The 23,618-nt window shown below is 43.1% G+C and overlaps 1 protein-coding gene across 8 annotated transcripts in view; it reads left to right on the top strand.

Moving 5' to 3' along the window:
- The window catches only part of SOCS5 (suppressor of cytokine signaling 5), a 120,801-nt gene extending 106,744 nt beyond the window's left edge, over positions 1-14,057 (top strand). For 3 of the 8 annotated variants that reach the window (XM_069608434.1, XM_069608436.1, XM_069608431.1), the window contains one exon: positions 10,102-14,057. In XM_069608434.1, the coding sequence (XP_069464535.1) occupies positions 10,113-11,723 (1,611 nt within the window). In that variant the 5' untranslated portion in view covers positions 10,102-10,112 and the 3' untranslated portion in view covers positions 11,724-14,057. The remainder of the gene's footprint in view (positions 1-10,101) is intronic. The other 5 variants (XM_069608433.1, XM_069608432.1, XM_069608435.1 and 2 more) reach the window with 2 other exon arrangements.
- The last annotated feature ends 9,561 nt before the right edge of the window (positions 14,058-23,618 follow it).

Here is a 23,618-nt window from a genome sequence, read left to right as displayed (position 1 = left end):
GTGTTATGCCCCTTTCACCATCAGCGTCCCAGCTTGCAATCCATAGGCCCGGGTCCTCCACCTCACTGATTGCTTACTCAAGTCTGCTCTCAGTTTGAGGGTCATTGGAAATCTTCTCCCCCAGCCGTCTACCCCCTCGTGTAAAGGCAGTGGGGTGTATCGTTTGAAACGCATGCCGCTCTACGGCCAAATCCGCCTGCATAAATGCCTGGTCGAGGATTCGCATCATTAACCCGAGGCAAACAAAGGCGTTTTTGGCGGGTAATTGTCACCGTCAATTCGGCAAGTTCCTTGGCCAAGTGGACTGCCAGCCCTACATTCTGGCAGCTTCCCCGGCTTCCTGCCGTTTCGCCCTCGTTGGCATCTGGGTATAGCCTGCCCTGTTCATTTAAAGCTGCATCCCCATTTCTTATCTCGTGTTTCCGGATTTATAACTCTGGCAAGTGTTCTTTATACAAATAGTAGTTATTCAACACATCATTTGGAGCCGGATGGATACTTTGGGGTTCATTCAGCAGGAACCTGACTTTACATGATTCCTCCCTTATCAATGTTACTGGTTCGAGTTTCAAGTTACACCCCTGTTTGTTGTTTTGCATATATATATGGCGGAGTCAATTAAGGTTTTTCCAATTCGATTTTGAGACACTGACAGTCTCCCCACTTCCAATTTAATGGACCCCTCGCCATAACTCCTGCCCCTTATCACCTCCTTTTCCTGTGCATTCACCCCAGTGCCAAGCATAACGTCTTGTAGGGTATCCATCTTTTCACCAACTGTTGGAGTCATACAGCCTCTGTTATTGATAAAGGTACCAGGCCCCCTGCTCCTCCTTACCGGTTGCTGCATTCTCGCACTCGATGGGCTTGGTTCCGTTCTCATTTCAGCCACGGTACACGAAACAGATCGCAAGGCTCAGAATACTGCTGCGCACTCCAGACAACTCCACTTTACTCCGCTTTGCTAAGGAAGTGGGTTTAAGTGTCCTAGGAGCAGTCGAGTTCACTGGGAGGGAGAGATACGGAGGCTGGTAATCCTTAAAGCAGTATTGATACTTCTTCGCGTTTTCAGTGTTCTGAAACCGAATCCAGCAGATCAACGAAGCTGCTGCTATTCCACTTTACTTCACTTGCATAATACTAGCGACGGATTAATTCACTCGCCCATTCAATTCTTTGCATAAATGCGGCATAACACATAGATGTAGCACAACATTTCTTACTTCCAAAGAATCATTTTTTCTGATGTTTGTTAATCTGCTTAGAATCACATGCTGTGCATTGTCCGACATCCAGTGGTCACTGCGGAGTATTGCATTTTGTTTTTCGTAGTCGAAAAGGGGACGTCGACAAGGCGTGTCTGTAACGCTATCCCTATAGTGACGTGCGTTGTACCCACAATCCCTCACGCGTCTAGGTCCCTCAGATTGTTTTGTTTCGCCCAGTTATTGGTCGCCTCTATGCGGAGCTCCTCGAGAGACATTGCGAAATCATTTCTTCGACCCTGGGTCGTTTATTATTATTAATATCTAACACATAGATCCCTCCCTCGACGAAGCTGCAAGCTGTTTCTCCGCTGAGCAAGATCTTCGATGGAAGGACGAGCGGAGGAGATCCTTCGGCGTCACCGAATACGTGGCTTGGCCTCGCCGGCCTTACACAGTAGGGAGAGTGGGATTGTGTGATCTTTTCTTTTCACTCCGAGAATGCCTTTCTCTTCCCCTCCCTCTCTTTCGAGGTCGTAATCACACTTCTTGCCCTCAGCTATGGAGAGGACGCCCTTTAGGTTTTGCCCACTTTGCAAAGGCAAATATACCTGGAAGGACAAGCACAAACGGTGCAACCGTTGCTTGCCCCTCGATCACAAGGACGGCTGTGCGGCCTGTAAGTTACTTAAGCCCAAAACGATAAAGGACCGCAGGGCAAAAAGGTGGGCGGCCTACGGCATGTCTAGGTCAGATTCCTCGCCCGCTGCTGCCGCCGAATGTGACGAGGACAGTGATTACACGGCCCCCGTAACGGAGGTTGTAGACCTCTCGGGGGGGAGCGTTCTCGCTCCTCTTCGTCCGTCCCCGGCCCCGACAAGCCCGGCTCACGCCGAGCTTATGGGGATGAACACCCCGGCGACAAGGACGCACACAAGAAATCTCATAAACACACCCCACGGCACGCATTCGTCGAAGACGAAGGCAGCCATAGCGCCAACGGAGGTGCCGGGCCCACCGGCGTCTTCCGCTGACCGTAAGGGTCACCAGCTCTCCCCGCTTCCGCGACAGGCGACCGGGCACTCTGGAAATAAGGGCGCAAACCCTCAGGCGGCGACACGCCTCGTAAGAGTGCGCACGTTGCCAGTAAAGACTTGACGGTACCTACCGCGACGGCGAGCGATCCCTCGGCAGAGAGAATGATCGCCGAAATCCTCGCGCGTATATCTTCTAGGGACGGCCACAGACTGGCGACAAGCTGAAAATCGCGCACAAGGCCAAAAACGCAGGAAAGTAGCCTGGGACAGCTCCCACCGTCGACGGAAAGCCCTAGCCTGCCAGAACACCTCTCAGAAGGCGAAGGCACCTTATCTTTGACGCTGTGGGACAGATCTAGGCAAATACAAGGAGAAGCAACTCCTTTTTCACTCCCAGACCGCTCTGGCCTACCTCAGTGGACCTTAGAGAAGTTCCAGTCCTGTATGGACAAGTTGGACAGATTCATGGCCATTCCAGAAAATAGGACACCAAAAAGAACTAGGGAGGTACTCCTAGAAAGTCCAAGGGCTAAATACCCGAAGTTGTTCTATAACCCCTTTCAGAAGGATATGAACTCTTACGACCTCACCGAAGAGGACACTCACTTCCAGGAAGGAGAGTAGTTCATTAATGATGAAAACCAACAAGAGGGAGAAGGCTTCCATGAGGACTCTAACATAGGTGAGGAAGGGTACGAGGAAGACCCAGGTGAGGGTGACCCAATTCCTTGGCAGTCACCATCAGGGTCTACAGAGCCAGACATTATAGACATCATGTCTCCTCAGACCACACCAGTCAGGAACTCTTCGCCTATTGACGATCAGCCCACCTTTAATGTGCTGCTGAGGAGCACATTTTGAGGTCGAAACTGGGGAGGTCATCCCAGACACAGACTTCGTGGAAAGGATTATCAAAGAAAACCCCCCCACCAGCCAAACAATTCCAATAATCGCCTCTGTTAAGAGACGAATCAACCCTTCACTGGCCACCCCTGCACTAGTAAGAGGGGTTAATCCAAGAATCGAAAGATTGTTCTCACCCTCTCAATCAGACCCACTATATATTAAGGGTCACTCAATCCCGGACTCCTTAGTGGTGACGAACACTAGGAAAAGGGCTGGGATTCCACTGTCTACCAGCGAGGCACCGCCGGATAAAGAGGGGGAAAACGCTTTATGCCCTAGCAAAAAGAATTACCACTTCGGTAGCGTTCTCAACTAGGATTGCCAATAATGACACATTGCTGGCAAGCTACGCTGATGCGCAATGGGGGAAAGCTTAAGCAGGACATCGAGGAAGTCCCTGAACCCCTAAAAACTCGATTGCTGGCTACAGTTAATGAAGGGTCTCTGGTAAACCGGAGCATCGTTATGAATACCCTCGATGCAGCAGAAACAGCTGGCCGCTCTTTGGTACAGGGAATGCTGCTGAAGCGCCACGTCTGGCTTCGCAATTCCGGGTTTAAGGCGGAAACGCAAGCGGCGCTCATTAACAAGCCTATTGAAGAGTCTAACCTCTTTGGAAAGGCAGTGGACGATGCACTGGAAAATGCGAAAAAAGAATTTGATACCATAAAGACCTTGGACCAAATCTCAAAGCCCCCTAACGGGCGGGGATTTGGCAACAAGTGTTCTTTTCGTGGCCAACGCCAGCAACAGAATCAACAACTTCAATATTCTGCCAACAACTACCAAAGTAATAGTGGCCAGTACAATCAAAGAGGTCAACGCCGTGGCAAGGGGAGAGGTCGGGGTTCCACCCCTAGAGGCTCCCAAGCCACCAACACCACCAAGTGACGCAAAGATTCAGGTCCCCTCCCATGCATCGCCGGTCGGGGGCCGGTTAACATCCTTTCTTCCAGCATGGGAGGGAATAACATCAGACCGCTGGGTACTATCCACCATAGCCTGCGGCTACTGTATAGAATTCATCAGTTCCCCCAACATACAGACCCCCGAGGGGACGACGCATGACACCAGAACACCTCGCCATCCTTCTCCAAGAAGTGGACCAGCTACTGGAAAAAGGGGCTATAGAGGTTGTGCCTCTATCTCAGGTAACGGAAGGTATTTATTCAGTGTACTTCCTTGTACCCAAAAAAGGATCTAACCATGCGCCCTGTATTAGATCTGCGCCCAGCGAACAAGTTTGTCAAGCCCCAAAAGTTTCGTATGGTGACCTTACAGGAAGTGATCCCACTGCTAGCACAGGGGGATTACATGACAACACTGGACATGAAAGATGCATACTTTCATATTTTAATGTTGCCGGCGCACAGAAAATACCTCAGGTTCATGATAGGGGGCAAACACTACCAGTTCAGAGTGCTACCCTTCGGCATAGCATCTGCACCGAGGGTATTCACGAAAGTACTGGCAGCGGCCCACCTGCGCAGGTTGTCCATCCCAGTATACGCTTCTCCAATACCCAAAAGACTGTAGACCTTTTGTTCCAACTGGGCTTCTCCATCAACGAGAAGAACCAATTCCTAGGGGCTCTAATTCGAACAAAGGACTGCCTCGTCTTCCCCTCCAACGAGAGGGTCCAAAACATGCTGTTTCAGATCCCCCAATATGTGGCAGGTCGAGAGGTGACTGTGCGCAAAGCAATGCGCTTGCTAGGAATGATGGCGTCATGTATTTATTTGGTACGTCACGCGCGCATGCGCCCAATGCAAGAGTGGCTCAACAGCCAGTGGTGTCAGGCCAGCGGACAATGGGACGATCTAGTGGTGGTCTCGCAGGCCTTGGTTCTCTCGCTACGGTGGTGGACAAAGGAAAACCTGGTAAGAGGGAAACCCTTTGCCACACCCGCGGTGGAAGCCACTCTAACCACAGACGCATCCCTCACAGGATGGGGGGGGGGGCTCACCTATCCCATCAGACTGCTCATGGAGTGTGGACTCCGAGCGTAGCATCCAAGCACATAAACCTACTGGAGCTACTGGCCGTGTTCAAGGCACTAAAAGCCTTCCAGGAACACCTACAAGGGAAGACAGTGATGGTCCTTACGGACAGCACCACAGCCATGTACTACCTCAACAAGCAAGGGGGCACCCACTCGAGGACTGTCCAAGCTGTCCCAGAATATCTGGAAGTGGGCTCTCAAACACATGTTCCTACTGTCGCAACATGTACCAGGGGAACTCAATCTGCTAGCAGACGAACTCAGCAGAGACTTCCCTCTGCCCTCAGAGTACGAATGGCAGTTGCACAAAGACATCGTCTTCACACAATGGGGATTCCCAGAAATAGACCTGTTCACAACTCTGGAGAACTCACAATGCCAAGATTACGCCTCCAGGTACCCCCAGAACCAATCCAAGGGGAACGGTCTATCGATTCCATGGTCAGGGAAATTTGCTTACGCCTTTCCCCTGACTCCCCTTCTCAACAAGATTGTGCACAAGATGCACCAGGAACAAGTTACCATGATACTAGTGGCCCCTATGTGGGCCCGGCAGCCATGGTTCGCTCACTTGATGGAGATGTCTCTATCTCCCCCAGTGAAACTTCCCTTCCCGCACAACATGCTGTCACAGGACAAGGGCAGGACACTGCATCCATGCCCTCAGACCATGAACTGAGCAGCCTGGCTCCTGAGATCATAGAATTTGGACAGTTACAACTCCCGCAGGGAGGCTAGAAAGCCTAACACTCGTCACTGTTATATGGAAGAGATTTGTCATCTGGTGTAAGAAGCATCAACCCAGTTGACTGCTCCCGCACGCACATTGTCCTGTACCTGACCCATTTACTGGACTCTGGTCTAGTGTTCAATTCCATTAAAGTCCACCTAGCGGCACTTTCTGCATACACCACTTCCCAGCTTAAAGTGTCGTGGTGGAAAGTCCCAGTTATCAAAGCATTCATGGAGGGAGTAAAGAGAATACACCTTCCGATAGCAAACCCAGCTCCTGGCTGGGACCTGAATGTGGTACTTACCAGACTCATGGGCTCACCCTTTGAACCCATGCACAAAGCAACTCTTAAGGACCTCACTCTCAAGACCGCTTTCCTAAAAGCTATCACCTCCATTAGGAGAGTAAGTGAACTACAGGCTATTTCTGTTCTAGACCCCTTTTTAACAGTTCACAAAGATAAAGTGGTTCTACGCACGCACCCAAGGTTTGCACCGAAATTCATCTAAAAATTCCATGTAAACCAGTCAATAGAACTACCAACGTTCTTTCAAAACCCTTCCAATTCGGGAGAAAAAAGTCTGCATACACTTGATGTGCGCAGAGCTGTCATGTTCTACATGGAAAGAACCAGACCACTGAGAAAGACTAATCAGTTCTTTGTCTCGGTGGCAGCAGGAAGAGAAGGAGATGCAGTTTCAAAATCCACTGTATCTAGATGGATTGTTCAATGCATCACTCTGTTACACTCTTGCTAAGAGAGAACTACCCTTCAAGCCAAGAGCACATTCTACTCGAGGCACTGGGGCATCCATAGCATTCATTGCAAATGTTCCCCTTGAGTCCATCTGCAAAGCGGCAACCTGGAGTTCTGTGCACACCTTTACAAAACACTACTGTCTAGATGCACACTCTAGATCTGACTCCCAGGTGAGACAGGCAAGATTAAGACATCTTTTCTCTACTGTTCCCTCTCATAACCCACCACCAACTCCGGGTACTGCTCGCTAGTCTATGCACAGCATGTGATTCTAGGCAGATTAACAAACATCAGAAGAAAATGCATTACTTACCGTAAAAGCATTTCTGATGGTTGTATCTGCTTAGATTCACATGCGCCCACCATTCCTCCCCGCTCGGATGGAAGGAATAGACACGTTTCTACATCTCTCTCTTTTCTGTACTCACTCACGTATAGAAGGCTCCCTCAGGGCAGAAAAAATACAAACACCTCGACGCGTGAGGGATTGTGGGTACAATGCACGTGCATAGGGATAGTGTTAGACACGCCTTTTTTTGACTACGAAAAACAAAATGCAATACTCCGCAGTGAACACTGGATGTTGGACTATGCACAGCATGTGAATCTAAGCAGATACAACCATCAGAAATGCTTTTACGGTAAGTAATGCATTGTCATACCTCGCCAACAACCAATGTCGAGTAGGTATTTCAAAGCCTTGATATGCATTCCACTGGCCACTGTGAATTACTTTTTTGGCTTACTGCCGTTCCAAAATCAACCTACGCTAAAGGGCCATTGGTTGATCATACACTGAACTGAGGCAATGTTTTGAATTGCGCTTTTGCTTTTTAGGGCTCAACCCAGGCTGCCAGTTCTCTGCTTGCTATGTGATTTTATGCTGGGTTTACTAATTAATTGAAGAGGGATGTTTAGCCTCAATCTGTAAAATCATGCTAGACTAAGAGAAATGCTCTTTGCGCATAAACTGGAGGCCTTTTTTTATTTATTATTAAAGCATGGTAATACATGAACTCTCATTACCAGCAATGTAATGTGCCCTTTCATGACAATACAAGCTTAGTTTTGCAATATTTATACTAATTGGAGTATAGCAGCATGCACACTTTAGTATTTGTTTTAACAGAAAAAAACATGGTGGCTGATTGATTCAACCACTGCTCCAGATCTTTGATGTATTTTGCTGCCTAGCTGGTTCCATCCCAATGGAAATGTTTAAGAAATGGGTAAAAATATTAGCATTAAAATAGAATTATTTTATAATGAATGTCTTTGTTATTCATGCACATACAAAATATTTTCTTTTACTTCAGATCAGGCAATAAGTTTCTTCCTGTGGCATAAAATATAAAATATCAATTGAGCTTTGTGGTTGAAAGCAGGCAGAGAGGCTCCTGTTTCCTATTTTGGTTGGGAGTATTTATACGGTTTATTTTTTTTGGGAGAGTTTGCCTATTTTTTTGGAGTAAAAGTAAATGATGCACCCGTTATCTATGGGTGGATCACAAGTACCGCTAACGCGCTCTTAACCTTACACATTTTGTATTCAAGTCTAGTACCCATGCTGCGAGTCTTTCTCCCCCTCCCCCAGTTATCCACATACCCAAATCCTATGTCTATTTGTGTTAAACTGTTCTACATTATAGCCACCACTACAATCCTAGTCTTATTTCCAGGCCAGCTGCAAACGCTGTATACTATAATTAATAAAATCGTTTTTGCCTAAACTGTGTTGTGTAGAACTAAATAGATATTGATGTTATGCAAGGGCCACAAACTGAAGAAATGTTCACCACTAGTTGAAACAGAGCTGCTCCAGAGATAGCCCCAAGCCCCATTCCCCCGCCTTCAATATGGGTGCAGAGAGCGCAGCAGTAAGTCTAGAATGTACAAATGCTGTGTGCACTGCTGCCACCAAGTGGGCAGCCGTGATCAGTACTTACAATATACTCGCTATGTACACCTGCCAGCAAGGTGGATTACCATTAAAAATGGTACTCAACCCTCCTAAAAGTATTAGCACATGCAAGCAGTAAAGTAGATTTTACGAGGACTAGATGTATAGTTTGTTCCCTGGAAAAAACATTTCTGATACCCTTTATATTAATGTGCTGTTCATAATGACCAGGCAGAGTAGGAAAGTATTCCTGCCTAAGTGCCAAGTGCCTTTTGATGGGTAGGTTTCCAACTTTCTGGTCCATCAATGCTCTGGTTTGCACAAGAACAAATATTCCGGAGAACAGTGAGTAATTTGAACATAGCTTAGGACATTGGTAGCTTGAAGGGTACAGTAGCTTGCAAGGTTTTCTGATGGCAGCCAGACACCTATCCAATGGAGCCTAGAAAACCAAAATGAGTTAGATAAGGCAAAGGATCATGTGTGCTTGTTGAGTTACTTTTTTAGGTGTTTCTGTGCTAACTGTATTTGTATGGTGTTTGAGGCGTGATGGTTTTTCATAAACCAAGCCTGTTTTAATCTGGACTACATATCATTAGTGTTGGCGCATTCTAGCCTTTCTAAATGTGGTTGTTTCTCTCGCATTCAGATCTCGCCCAGGGTGCTCCAGATTAATGTTTCTGGAAATTGCACAGTCATTGAATTGTTTTAAAAGATTTTCGATTTTTACACTGAATAAATACGATTGTTTTACAAATGCATAATTGCATACATTTCTAATAACATACTGAACCTTAATTAAAAATGAGGTAATTGTAGTTTGGCATCATCACCTGAGCATCATGTCATCCTTTGTCCCATAGTTTATTTCAACCCAAGAGCTGAATAGCATGTTTTACAAGAGACATCAATTTATAATCTGGCCTTCATGGGGCCTCAAATAAGCAATGCTTGAGCAGAATTCCAAGATGGACTTGTATTGTTTTTAAAAAATATATATTGGATTGTCATTATCTATAAACTGAATCATTGCTTAATCTATCTTCATCTGGGCAAGATAAAGTAATCTGTTGGACTTTCAGATCCTGATGGTACCGCCATTTCAAGTTTGGTGTAATGTGATGAGTGTTAACTGCCTGTTTTATCCTGCATTCCATTCTAAATTTAGGCTGAATCACATTTGGTCAAATTCCAATTGTTTGACTTCTTTCTGCAAAACTCCAAATATGTCAAAGTAAAGGGGGGGGGGGTCATGTGGGGTATTTGGTACGCATCTATAATAACTTGCATATCGTGTTGGCCAAGCCATGTGAATACCATGCATAAATTCACTTGTGTAAGCCATTCATGCTTTTTGTTGATTATTGGTGTTACCATAAAAAGGTGGTGGACATGAATTTGATGTTCCGCAAGCATGTCGCGTTATGTGAAATTGATTCATGTAACCCCTGGTTTTTTTTGTTGCATGAAAAGATCCTAGTTGACTTTTTTTTGTGTATATTTTACTTAACCGTTGAACATGAATATTACACTAACCTATTTCCTTATTTAAATGCAGGTGAATAATCGATGGAAAATCTGAGCAAGATGTGGAACAATTTCAAATATCGCTGCCAGAACCTTTTCAACCATGAGGGCGGAAATCGGAATGAATCTGGAGAGTTGAATGCCAACGATGGTTCTCTGCTGGACAGTCAAACGGAGGATGCTCTGGATGTTGATGTGCAGACACCTAGCAGTCCTTTACGGGAAAACCTACCTTTTCGCCTAGGACTAGGTCCTCTGAATAATTCTCTCAGGAGAAACCAAAACTGTGCCACAGATATCCCACAGATAGTGGAAGTAAGCATTGAGAAGGAAAATGATCTCTGTGTTAGCACTGGGACCAGACTTGCTCGAAGAGACTCGTACACTCGTCATGCGCCTTGGGGAGGGAAAAAGAAACACTCTTGTTCTACCAAAACCCAAACCTCGCTTGACACAGAGAAACGGTTTGGAAGAACAAGAAATGGGCTGCATAGAAGGGAACGAAGGTATGGGGTTAGCTCTGTTCATGACATGGATAGCTCATCTAACCGGGCTGTTGGCGCACGCTCATTGCGTCAACGGCTACATGATACTGTGGGCTTGTGTTTCCCCATGCGAACTTTGAGCAAACAGACCCGGCCTATGTTTGTTAATAAACGGAAAATCCATCTCTCTGAACTAATGCTGGAGAATTGTCCTTTTGCCCCTGGATCAGATCTTGCTCAAAAGTGGCATCTAATTAAGCAACACACTGCTCCTGTCAGCCCCCATTCAACAATTTTTGATACATTTGATCCCACCTTGGTTTCTACTGAGGATGAAGAAGATAGACTTCGAGAGAGGAGGCGGCTCAGTATTGAAGAAGGTGTTGATCCCCCTCCAAATGCTCAAATTCATACATTTGAAGCCACTGCACAGGTTAATCCAATATATAAACTGGGACCAAAGTTAGCGGCCGGAATGGCTGATGTTTCAGGAGAAAGCAGCCCAGCCCCACAGGGAAATTGTGAACCGGAAGGGGACACAACTACTCTCTGTCTACAGTCACGTAGACCGAAGCAGCGTCACGTTTCTGGGGAAAGTCACACCCAAACCACCAGACAAGGGGCTTGGAAAGTGCATACTCAGATTGATTACATACACTGCCTTGTGCCAGACTTGATTCAGATTACAAGCAACCCCTGCTACTGGGGTGTGATGGACCGTTATGAAGCAGAGGCTTTATTGGAGGGCAAACCTGAAGGTACTTTTTTGCTCAGGGACTCTGCACAAGAGGACTACCTCTTTTCTGTGAGCTTCCGTCGTTACAACCGATCCCTGCATGCTCGTATTGAGCAGTGGAATCACAATTTCAGTTTTGATGCCCATGATCCTTGTGTGTTTCACTCCTCCACTGTTACTGGCCTCCTGGAACATTACAAAGACCCTAGCTCATGCATGTTTTTTGAACCGTTACTTACTGTTCCCCTAAACAGAACTTTCCCTTTCAGTCTACAGTATGTCTGCCGGGCAGCTATCTGCAGATCTACCACATACGATGGAATTGATGCTCTTCCCTTGCCGTCGATGTTGCATGACTTTCTAAAGGAATATCACTACAAACAAAAGGTTAGGGTGCGATGGCTGGAACGTGAGCCTGTTAAAGCAAAGTAAATAGGAATTACACCAAGAGCCCTCAATAGTTTTAGTTCAGTTCTGCAACTTTGTGGCCATCAAGAGTATGCCTAAGCACATGTTAACAGTGTTTACATTTCTTGAAATGCTGTAATTTAGGCTTTCTACATTCACTGTCATTTTTCCTGCGTTAGTTCAGTCCTTAAAGTGAACATATTCTAAGGAGCACCTACTCTGCATGTTTTCATTGGACTGATACTAAAATATCTTTATTAATCTCACCTCAAGCTTTCTGTCCTTTTTAATCACAGCCGTATTAAGTGCAGCATCTAAGGGGCTTTTACCAACATTATATATGAACTTGTTCAAAGAACGCACTCTTAATTGATCGTACACGCTAAATGTGTTCTTAGGCTAAAGGGTGCTACCTATTTTGAATTTAATAGGTAATTTACTGGTAATGTGTGTATGCACAATGCAACTTAAAAGGGCATTGTATTCACAAAACTATTTAATTGGTGCCTTAAATTGGGCAGAAGAGTGGATGCCTGCTTGATACAAAATTCCTTATGCATCTTTCACATAAACAACTCTTAAATGTAGGGCATGATTTGAGTAATTTTGATGAATGCATATTATATTAACCTCTGTAGTCCAGCAAGTCTATGGGAAGGTCCAAAGTATTTTCCTGGTGTAACTACCATAAAAGTCAACCCTTCTTAAAATATTTCCTCTGCTAGATCACATTCTGAGTGAAGTGAGATTTCGGTTAAATTGAGGAATAATTTCAGTCAGCAATACTAGAAGTTTATGCAGGGCTTTCTATCAGTTTAGTGGATGGTTTGTAATTGTAATTTTTCTTCAAGAAAATCCACAAAGTGGAAAATCGGGGCTTCTATGCCTTCTATGTGGGTTGTAAAATGTTCAGAATTGTAAATATTTTGTATCTGCATTGGCACTTTAAGGACACTGGTACTTTTGAAGGTCAGACTATACGATGAACTGTACAATAAATTATCTTAAATTGGAAGAACATTTGAATTGTTGATGGAACATATTTGTTTGGAGGTACCATTATAGAATTCAATGTTATTTTGATATAGTACTGGTGGTGAGCCTTCCCTAGCTTATTTACCAACTGTTTCATATAATTTAACAATGTAACTGCTGTGAGCTTATACTGAAAACTGTCTTTGTGCAACACTGATTCCTTTTCTATCAGTGTAATTCTTCTTGCAGTGCCAGTGTTTCCTTTATTTTAAAACATGTGTTTTATGATTGCTTGTAGCTTAGCTTTAACGTTCTGCTGGTATAGCTGAATTATGTTGCTTGCATTACTAGTATCTAATTGTATTTGGTTCATAGTTGTATGACTATCTTCTCTCAGCTTCCGTTTTAAGTATAGGAATACTGTTCAACTCCGTAAAGTGAAAATAAGCTTACCTCTGTTATAAATGTTACACACCCTTTTCAGATGACTGCAACTTTCACGTTTGTTGTTGCTGTATATGGTGGACTTTCATAGTTTTCTGCGTACTTGCAAAGGTGACATTTCCAGGTGTTGCTTGAACATGGTGATTTGCTGTGTACGTGGGTTTTCAATTCGCCAAACCATGGAGTAACTTTTTGACTGGCCCATCCACAGTTGATAGCTTATCAGTTTGACCATTTAATGCCTACATAAAAATGCTCCTTTTTTATATTCATGTTTTTATTGCCAAAGATTGCATTCCTTAAGAATTCTACTTAAACGCAGCCCAAAACCAGTTTTGTTTCCCATATAGAATACCAAAGTATTTTACACTCTAAGTTGAACTCTTGTCAACTTGTATGTGCAATTGTTAAAAAAAAAAACAGTAAGATGGATGGGGGCAGGTCCACAAGAAGTCTCTCCTTGTCCCCAAGTTCATAATTCAGGCAGTGAATTTTGAAAATCTCAATAGCTTTCGATAAGTACACAAATAACTATATGCAAATGTCGGGAGGTGTGCATTTGTGACGAGTGGCATGCGCCTCAGAAATGACACCCAACGTGCTTGTAGAAAACCTGCCCCATTCTGTGACCTCTTGTGGCTAATGCACTTTCACGTAGCATACATTTTTGATGTATAGTAAGTCTGCAAACGTGAGCACATTTTCCTTAATTTTTATGTAAACATGTAAAACTATTAGTTACTATTATGTGGTAAAGTGTGTGTACAGTAATGAACATAACATTACAACAAAAGAAAAAAAAAACTCAAACTTAATAGCCAGCATGAACTTGCACCGAGTGTCTTTATACTGTGTCTCTCTCTTATTTCCTGCTGAGTTTGTTTAGCTTGCATTTGTTTCTGCAAATGTCTGGCCCTTATTAAAATTACAGCGAATTGACTTTGTCCGCTAATCTCTTGGGGTTCTAGCATGCTATCTCTGATATGATTAAATCTCCATTTACACCAATCACTGAGGCTGTACGTTTGCAAATAATTGCCTTGTTCACTGCTTCTTATAATTTTGCCTGAAATTTTTTTGCAAAGTTTAATATTGTAGAGCTTGCTTTTAAAAAATATCTCCCAGGACAAACTATATATTTTTTTTAAATTCTTTTTCTTCAAAAATTGATTTATAGGAGTAACACCTAATGATAAAGTATGTAGTGTCTTTGGGGCTAAAACAAAGGTTTTTGGACCCTTTTTAGTACATTTGAATTAGATGACCAATGTGGGGATTTGCAAACATTAACACTATGTAGCCTTTATTTCCTTTCGCCATGCAGTGTATTTGAACTTGAAACTCCTGTTTTGAAACGTTGCATTTGCTTAATTTTAAATATTAATGTCTTGTAAAATCTTTTGTCTACAATTTTAGTATGTTCTCAGTTATTTTCCATTGTATGTTTAATGTTTGTATACAATTGTTTCATTGTATCTTAAATTGACAAAATGACGTAATTTGTAATATCACCAACAGACTTTATAGATACACACCCTGTCAATTTTGCATTTCATACAGTACAGATATTTTACTACTGTGAGCTTTGCTTCATTTTTAAACTGCATTTGTCATTGCACTTAATACATTGGAAAGTGTTATTTTGTGCAGTACCCTGGATTTCACTTCAGTTGCCATATGATTTAAACATGTAATCAATGTCCCAGTACTGTACTATTTTTCAAAAGTAGGAATGCTGTAGCTACAGTTTTGCAATTTGTTTAACAGTATTCTGCAGTTGAATATTCACAAATATTATTCAAAGTTGAGCCACCTTTTTATTTGGTTGCCTTTTCAGTTTTTCAAAGTATAATTTTAGTTACTAAGCAGAAGTTGTTTTGTGCAGGGCTTTTTGCCAGAGCTATGAATTCATACATGCAGTAGTGAGCCCGGCAACTTTCTGGACAAAGTTGCATAAGCAGAACTTATCCACGTTATAACGTTTGCACATAAAGCACTTTGAAATCTTGTTATCTAGGGCATTACGTCATGCAAGTACAAGTGCAACATTTTAGGAACTACAGTGTTTTTGCATTTCATTAGTTTGTTTAATTTCTGCATGGATTGTCTGTTTGACCATGTAAGCATTTAACCATTGCATTGGTCTGGATTTTTTAGTTTAGCTAGATTATATGCAATTAGTAACACATCTTGCAAATGTTGACTATTGCCCAGTACTGTAAATTAACAGGCTAATTCACATATTATCTGAAACATCTGTCTGGGACAAGCATACTCTGGTAACTACTTGAGCAACTTGTAGACCTGCTTGATCTTTGTCCCTAACATGTAATGGGAGGATTTCTGAGGGCCAATTATTCCTTATTGAGTCAGTGCTTCTCGGCTAAGGTGTCATTCATGTGAAGATGGTCCTTGTTTTAGTAAAAACACAAACGTGATCTTTTAATACTACTGTCGCCAATGTTTCCTGTACACCACCATGCCATTTTTGTTTGTCTTGGTTGAAATTGTGTTTTGTGGCCATGTCCGAGTGCTGGCTGGAGTCCTGGGCAGAAGCAAACCTAGTCATCCAGATCTTCAGGTAAACTTTCTTTTGGGGTGTGTGGAAGGATTGATGTAGTCATTGCTCAATTGCTGATGGATTCAAGTCTGGTTGATGGTGGCATTTAAGGGTGCAGCTAGCTTGTTACCTCCAGAAATGAGGAATAAAAGTCCAGGAAATGCTATGAGTAAATGCATCATTTGATTGGCGTTAGTTTGATATTGGACATTAGTCTTTTTTGTGGCAATCTCGATGTAGATGATTCACCTTTTGGATGAATGATTCTTGTATTGTTCCATATTTGTGTGCTACATGGAAAAGGTAAATTGGCCATATAGAATTGTTGACGGACTCGTTCACAAGGAAATTCTCACTTGTCCGCTCAAGGGAGGGGAGATGCTTTTCAGTGCACTGTGGCACCGTCCCACTCTGCCCGTCTCTACAATCCTGTCAATTCTGTAGTACCTGTTAAAGAGTAATGTTCAGCATCTCGATCACTAAATTATTGGCAGTTTATGATCTCTCCGAATTGAACCTTAACTGTTTTATTGGTCATTGTTGGTGCTTGCCTTTTAGTGACTGTCTCCCCGATGAGTACCACTTGTTTAAGAACAATTCACAATAAAATGTTTTAATTTTTTAATGGCTTGGATCATGCCGTCTTCGTCGGACACCTGGAGTGTATTGCTTGCTAAACATCTCTTGTAGAGTGTAGCTCATTGATACTAACTCCCAGAACATGCAGTCATATTTGACCAGTTTTGGCACGTATGTCAATCCTCCTTTTCACCATGATTTGCCGGGGGTGAATGTTTCATGGTGTTTCACCATGTTGCATTTGGACCTCTGTCCATTGTTAGCACATGAACCACCAGATGTTGCGTCCGGGGCAGTGTTGTGAAGAAGCTGCAGGATTAAAGGACTGCTGCCTAATGAGGGATAATGGTGAATTTTAACTAGAATGTCTGCTGACTTGCCAAAAGCATGGTTGTACATTTTCTGTTGCCATGCTATTAAGCACACTTTATTGCAATCGATGGGTCATGTTGATATCTCCTCTGTATCTCCTTAAAATCATGAAGCAGCCCTAGATGGTGGGAGGTTTGCCTTCATCTACCTTTAAGGGGTTGATCGGTGGTTGCAGACAAACTACTGTTAAAAGCGCTTTGTATTGCTTGTGGACTGTTTCATATTATTTTTTCACTGTCCACTCTTGTGCTAACTGCCTGATTTTGAAGGATTTAAGTTTGATATTGGTACTCCAATTTCACCTCCAAATTGGCCGTATAGCTTAAAGAGCTGTTATGGTAAAGATCCCTGCACACTTTACCTCTGCACACATCGTAGGGCATGCCGCAACAGCGCCGCAACAGAACATATCGTTTCATGCCCAATGGAAAACCTAAAATGTATCTGGCTTACACAGGCCTCAATCGGCACTCGCCACTAACAATTGATAATTGACTTGTGTGGGGGTTATTGTATGCATGTAGCGAACCGAAGGGAGGTGGGGGGGGCTAACTAAGTTTTAATACCTGGCCAGTAGCTTTCAACTTGCATGTTTTACCCATTGGCCAGGCATACTGTTAATGTCAATTTCTATAGATTGTCATCCCTTTTCACAACCCTCTGTTGGCTGACACTTTGGTACACAAGATGCCAGTCAGTTTTCTGAGGTTTACTCCTCTGCTCAAATGCACATCTTTCAAGCATCTGTGCCTCATTGCCACTCTACCATGCTCTTCTGCTTTGTTCCCTTTACCGCTGCGTTTAATACTTTTCTTTTTCACCCGTTATACCAGGGACTCCCCATTTTCTGAATGCTTGATTTTGGTTCCAATAAACCTTTCATATTGTATAATATATCAAATGTACTATGTACAGTCTTCCTTACGGACTGGGTGACTTCAAATTTGTCATCCTCACTGCTGACTACAGATACTAAATTTCGGAAAGGACACCATACTGCATTTCAATCCGTTCTGAAACTGGGACCAACTGTGACCTGTTCTTCAAATTAAAGCACATTCTCCGAAGGAAGGATCTGTTCCCTATTGGGTTTCCAGAATCCATTGGGGTTGCAGAATCAATGTGTTTCTTAGTTGAGCAACTTGGAGCTGGTGGTTGCTCGGTTTCAGTATTAAAATTTGTGAATTGATCTCATTTTTTTTTTAAATAGCTGGGTGCATTTTTCAAGCAACATTTGTTTTCCCCTTTTAATGTTTTACCTAGTTATTGAAAAACAGTTGACTAGAAGATGCATTGCTGAAGCTCCAACCTCGGTTTCTTGATGGCTAATTTGCAACTAAGTTGCATGTTGCTCTTACTAATTTGCAAGAACTTTAGCCGTGCGTCATTTTGGGTTTTCTCCAGATTCTGTGGCTTCTCTGTAATGTTGCAACTCGCTGTAGTCTTGGATCCCCAGATTTTCATTGAATTGCCTTGCCCAACATTAAACACTACATTGGGGATCTCAATAAGAGTTGATCAGCATGTACTAAAAGTAGCTTGTGGGTATGAGAACAATCAGAAATGCTGCCTTTAGTATGTCACGTTGGCTCAGTCGTTGCTAAGGCCACTGTGATATGAAGCAAAGGTCAAGTCTCTTCCACTTCTACACCAAGTGTGAATATTTTCTCAGAGCCAGTCCATTGCCACAATACTCTTCCACTAATTAAGGCACCATACTGGTGGGTTGCACCTTTTGGCTATTGGGCTGGGAGTGATTTGCAAATTCACCCATGTCAAAGATGCTCCTCTTTCAATGGTAGGCATTCTCCACAGCAAGATTGAAAGCCTGCTCTGTTCCAGGCAACTGCATTTTTCTTGGGGAGCTCAAAAACGATGTCCCTTACCCTACTTTTGATGTGTTGTAATAATGTAATTCTCTGAATAGCAAATGTCTTAGCTTATTCCCATAATTAGTCCTCAGAATCCCTGCTGTTCATAACCAACCCTCCCTGGATTAGGAAGCACTGACCACTCATTCCTAAAGCAGACTTTCTCTCAGATGTAATGCAACTTGTAGCCAGCCATTCTTTTTGATCAAGCACATGTGTGAATCGCCACTCCTCTTTAGGCCAGGAAGCTCATGGCTCGGGTACCCAGTGTATCAAAGTTTTGTGTGAGCTTGATTTTCCTTCCCACACCATTTCTCTTCCACTGCTCAGCCAAGTTTGAATGAGTTTTAGAGGGAGACCCACAACAACATTGTTAGCCATTCCAGAAATCCATATTGCCCATGGAGAAATCCTGGTTTTTCTTTTGTTCCAACAGTAAAAAATAAACCGTATCTGAAATTACAAATAAATCTGGACTAAGCATGTTTCAACCTCTTTGCCTGAAGTTGAGACTCTCAGAGCCAAACTTCTCCAGCTGGGCGTTGGCTCTGTGGACCTCAATATTTCCACATGCCTGTTTAACCAGCCTATCACTGATTTTTATGGTTTGTGCTAGGGATAATTTGGTGCAAATACAGAATCTAGCTGCACCCTGGCCCACTGACCTTTTTGAATTGTGCAAGGACAGGTGCTAACTCCCTGATGAAAATGTATACATGCTTATCTAGGGGTAACGTTGCAAGATAATAACCATGCATATAAAGTCGCACGTGTCCTCAATTCCCCCATGCATACAGCACACTATTTCTTATTTTTCTAGCGTCTATTACTTGTCAATGGCGAATGCATATTCAGAGGTGTGATTATCCATCCCTTTTACGATGTATGCATCCATCCTTCAGTCACTGCTTGCTGTCCTCGTCTCCTTTTTAAGATTGTCAGTGAGAAAATTCACTCTTGACTTCTTTACAGCATCTGCATTCCACTATGCATTAGTGAGACTACAGATGACTCGTGATCTTCTGCCTTTAGAAGGAATTTGGGCCAAATTGGTTCTTTTAGTCTGAGGTCAAAATGAGATCCACCTGGCTCACTGTTGAGATTATCCAATTATTCTTGGTGCCTATTTTTACTGGTTTCTTAAGATGTGGTGTTAAGTGAAAGGCTACCATGTTATCTTTTTTATCCCTCATCTCTACCCATGATCTCTGGGTGGGAGGATAGTTTGATCAGCCTTTATACATCCTGGAGCTGAAATCCTATTTTGCTGGCCCTTCAAACCTTCCTCCCAGAGGTAGTGGTAGTAAAATGTTGATTTACACTGAAACCATCACAGCCTTATTGGGGTAGTGATACACGATCCCTGACTCTTTGCCGGATTACCTTTACACTATGTAGTGAAGCCCTCGAGCACTGGATCTTTACAATGGCTGCACATGCATGAAAATATTTTCGATGCATCCGCCAGACAAGTCTCAGCTGAACAGTGATGGGGGGGGGGGGAGGGGTGGGGCCCTTTAACTGTTTTGGGAGCACAGCCTTATTGTATTGGCTCTAGTTGGCTGTTATAGGAAAGAAATGCCCTGTAGTATTATGGCTAAGCATGTGGGTGTGGTCTGTGAATGGTACAGTCGAGAAAAAGCACAGATGTTGCCTATAACCTGGTGCCACTTTTTACCCCATTTGCCTTGATCTATACCAGTAGCGTTCCTTGCACCTATCTCTCAAAGGGGAGCTTCTTCAACTGGAGAGCTTAGTTGCACATCCCTCTCCTCAAGCAATGAGCTTAGCCACCCAGTTCCTGAGTAGCTCTGAGGATTATTTAGAAATTCTTCAAGCATCTTCTGAAGACTCTGGTTTGTGCTATATGCAAAAACAAGTATACTCTATAGTTAGTTCTTAGAGCAAGATAGGTTGTTTACCTGCTTGCACAAGGACAATGTTTTGTTGTGGTTACGAATCAGGAAAGGTCTGGCATTCAGGTGGGTGTACTGGGAATACGTTTTGTATTGCAGCTGTGCTAGAGAATGTTTCTCCCTAATTAACCCAGTTAGGCCACTTGTAGGGCCGTGTGTCTGCCACTCCTCCCGAACCCCACCCTCCTGGTTAAAACCCCCTTACCTAACTGTTTGTTTTCCTGGCGCAAACCTTTCAAATTTATGGTTATGGTGTATCTGAAATTGGTTGCTTTTAGGATTTCATTGTTGTTGGTTTACTTTGGCCCATCTCGTTAGTGAACTTGAGGCTTTCAGTAATCTGGTGTTCTGGAAGACAGTGGTGCTGTGTACAAATGTATTTCCTTCCCAAGGTAAATTATACCACAGGTTTCTTCTTAACCTTTACTATTGAGGGGAGGTTGATCTTTTTCGGAATATGGATCTCCAAAGGGCTGTGAACTGGTTTTTGTTGCCACATATCTCAAACATCCTTTAACAGACTTTGTGACCTTGAACGCTGTCGCTCTTGGCATTTATTAGATCCGTCAATCTAGGTGATCAAGATTGCTTCTTCTGAACTGTTACTATGCACCTACTGCTAGACCTCAGGCAGCTTAGATGGCCTTTCAAGTACATATACTTTTTGATGTGAATGTGCAGCCCTACAAATTCAATCTGCGCATACCTCCTGTAAGTACTTAAGTATGGGCTTAGTTTCCAAGGCTGATGTGGAATGTTGCCAGGCTATCCTTGAAAATGGTTGGTTGGATTAGCTGTTTGTCTCACTATAGTTTCTCATCTCTGGGTATGGTTGAGGAAGAAAGTTACTCTCCCTAAGGACCTAGTATTTCTACTCCATATTCACTATCCTTCATACACGACTCCTTCTGCCCACCTAAGAAGTGGGATAAACCTTGTAAATCAGCCTAAAAATTATCAGCTGATGAGTCTGACCTTGGTGTTTGGACTGAGTTTGGTTAAGGCACAGCACACGCCCATATGCCAAGTCTTTTAAATCCTTTGCTATACAATATCTAGTCCCATGTATGAAGGGTGGAGGCTTGTATCTTAGCAGTGCTTAATCCAAACACTGAAGAAAACGGTTTACATGTTGTGCAAGCATGACCTACTTTATGTAAAGTAATGAGAATGTGGCACGTATATTTTGTTCTTCGGTTTTGTGTATGCTTTTGATCAGAAATGATTTAATTCCACCGACTATGTGAATTGCATCCAAATACCTAATGCAAACTGAACTTTGGTACACCATAAAAAGCATTGTGCCAGGGGTTGCATTTCAGTGTGAGCTTCTAGAGTGATTGTAAGTCGACAGTATGCACTTTTGCTGTCCTTTCACTCCTTTGAGATATACCTACTTTCCCACTGATTGACCCCCCCTCCCCCACACCCAATTTTTGACTGGAGTTCAGTTGCACAACTGACCGGAGCAGCATTCTCATAACCTTGCATATGGTATTCGAAATCAGTCCATGGCAGATGGGTGCTTTATGGCACAAATGAAAATAGCTGCTATGGTGCTTGTCTTTATAAGCCTGGTGAAAAGTAATACCCTTCCCTTACAAAGGACCTTACTTTTATTCACAACGGGTTGAAATGATGATCATGTGTAGCCTTGTTGGCAGAAAGGAGCGAATGTTTTTAAGCACTGCTGGTCTGGTGCTGTCTCCATGCAGTGATTGGTCGAGTCATATATATATATATTTTTTCTCTTTTTTCCCCTCATTCAGTGTGTGTACATATTTTATTCACTTATTTCCTGGCCGTTGGCATTCTGGTGATGACATCTCAAACTAAGTTACCATGTGCCAACACTGGGACTGTTGTCATTTCTTCATGTATAAAAGGTGCACAAGAGGAATGGACTCTGCATTTCGTGGTGCAAGGTTAACCTACATGCCATAGTGTTTTGATTTGGTGCAGTTTCTTTTATGTAGATCACATGATGCAATGCTACTAGAATTCGGCTAAAATAGTCTGTTTTTAAACTTCGTAACATGTTGCTGCTTTGTAGAATTTTTGTAATTGTAGCCTGAAAATTCTTATTTGTTTGGCTCCGCTTGTTATATTCTAATTTTGTCTAGTGAATCATGTTCGATCTCATTTTAGCCTCTTAGGAAAATCACAATTTCTAACGGTTAAAACTGACACTCTTGGTGCTGTATAGTCATAATTCTGTCTTAAATAAATATATATCTAACCGGATTCACGTCTCCTTTCATTTTTTTTGTATTGTAAAATATTCTGTGCACCTGAAATATAGAGCAAAATTGAGTGGACTGCATTGTGGAATTGGAGGTGACCCACTTAATTTATTTTTTGGCTTAACCCAGTTAACATCTGTAATGGTGGTCTTTTCTCCGCCCTATTTCTGCTCCTAAATATATAGTCCTGTCTACAACCAGCCTTCAAAGAATTCCTCGTCCAGAAGCAGAGGAGCTGCTGCATTGCTGCAGTAAAGATCATCCGACCAGACACACCCTCCCCGCCTCACTCCTGTCCCTTACCGCATTTTACTTCCCACCACAACCAAGTTGTGGAAGTTATTCTGCAGAGAAAATTGCTTGACATCAGTTCCGAAAAGCTTGAGCACCCGGACACCCTAGCGTTTTAAGGAGTGCTGTATTTAATGACTGTCCCATTACACATGGTGGGGAACCTTTTAAAAAGCGAGAGCAGTGAGTGTACATGCATTCGTCAACACTTTATTCAAGGCCCCCTTGAATAGCCCCCTGCTATTTCCAAAGCATTGCAGATTGCACCATTGGTTAGGAATGCAATTGATTCTACCGAAAAAAGAGTTTTGTTGTAAAGATATGACTGGAAGATTTGTTTTTATACAGTATTTGATGTCTCGCTCTTGCAGCTCTAGATCTCCTATGTACAACCAGCATGACCATTAGTCAGCTTCTGCTTTCACGTACACAGAACTGAGTCGAGTCCTCTTGGTTTAGACATGAGATGTGTAGGTTACAACCAGATGGCTGCAGGCGGCATAGCAGCTGAATTAATTTTCCTTGGCATCTTTTATGATGCACAAGCTGACATAAAAGCAAGTCGCAGGCACACCACCTTTACAGGCTTCTGCTTTCTGGGGTGAACAATGCAACTCCTGTATTATAAAATATTGTAATACATAAATGTTTCCAACAGCACTGTAAAT

Source organism: Ambystoma mexicanum, chromosome 4q (genome assembly GCF_040938575.1).
Source record: "Ambystoma mexicanum isolate Mex_15411 chromosome 4q, UKY_AmexF1_1, whole genome shotgun sequence".
Classification (NCBI taxonomy): Eukaryota; Metazoa; Chordata; class Amphibia; order Caudata; family Ambystomatidae; genus Ambystoma; species Ambystoma mexicanum.
The sequence above is the reverse complement of the archived record's forward strand: the minus strand, read 5'-3'. Positions and strand labels throughout refer to the sequence as shown.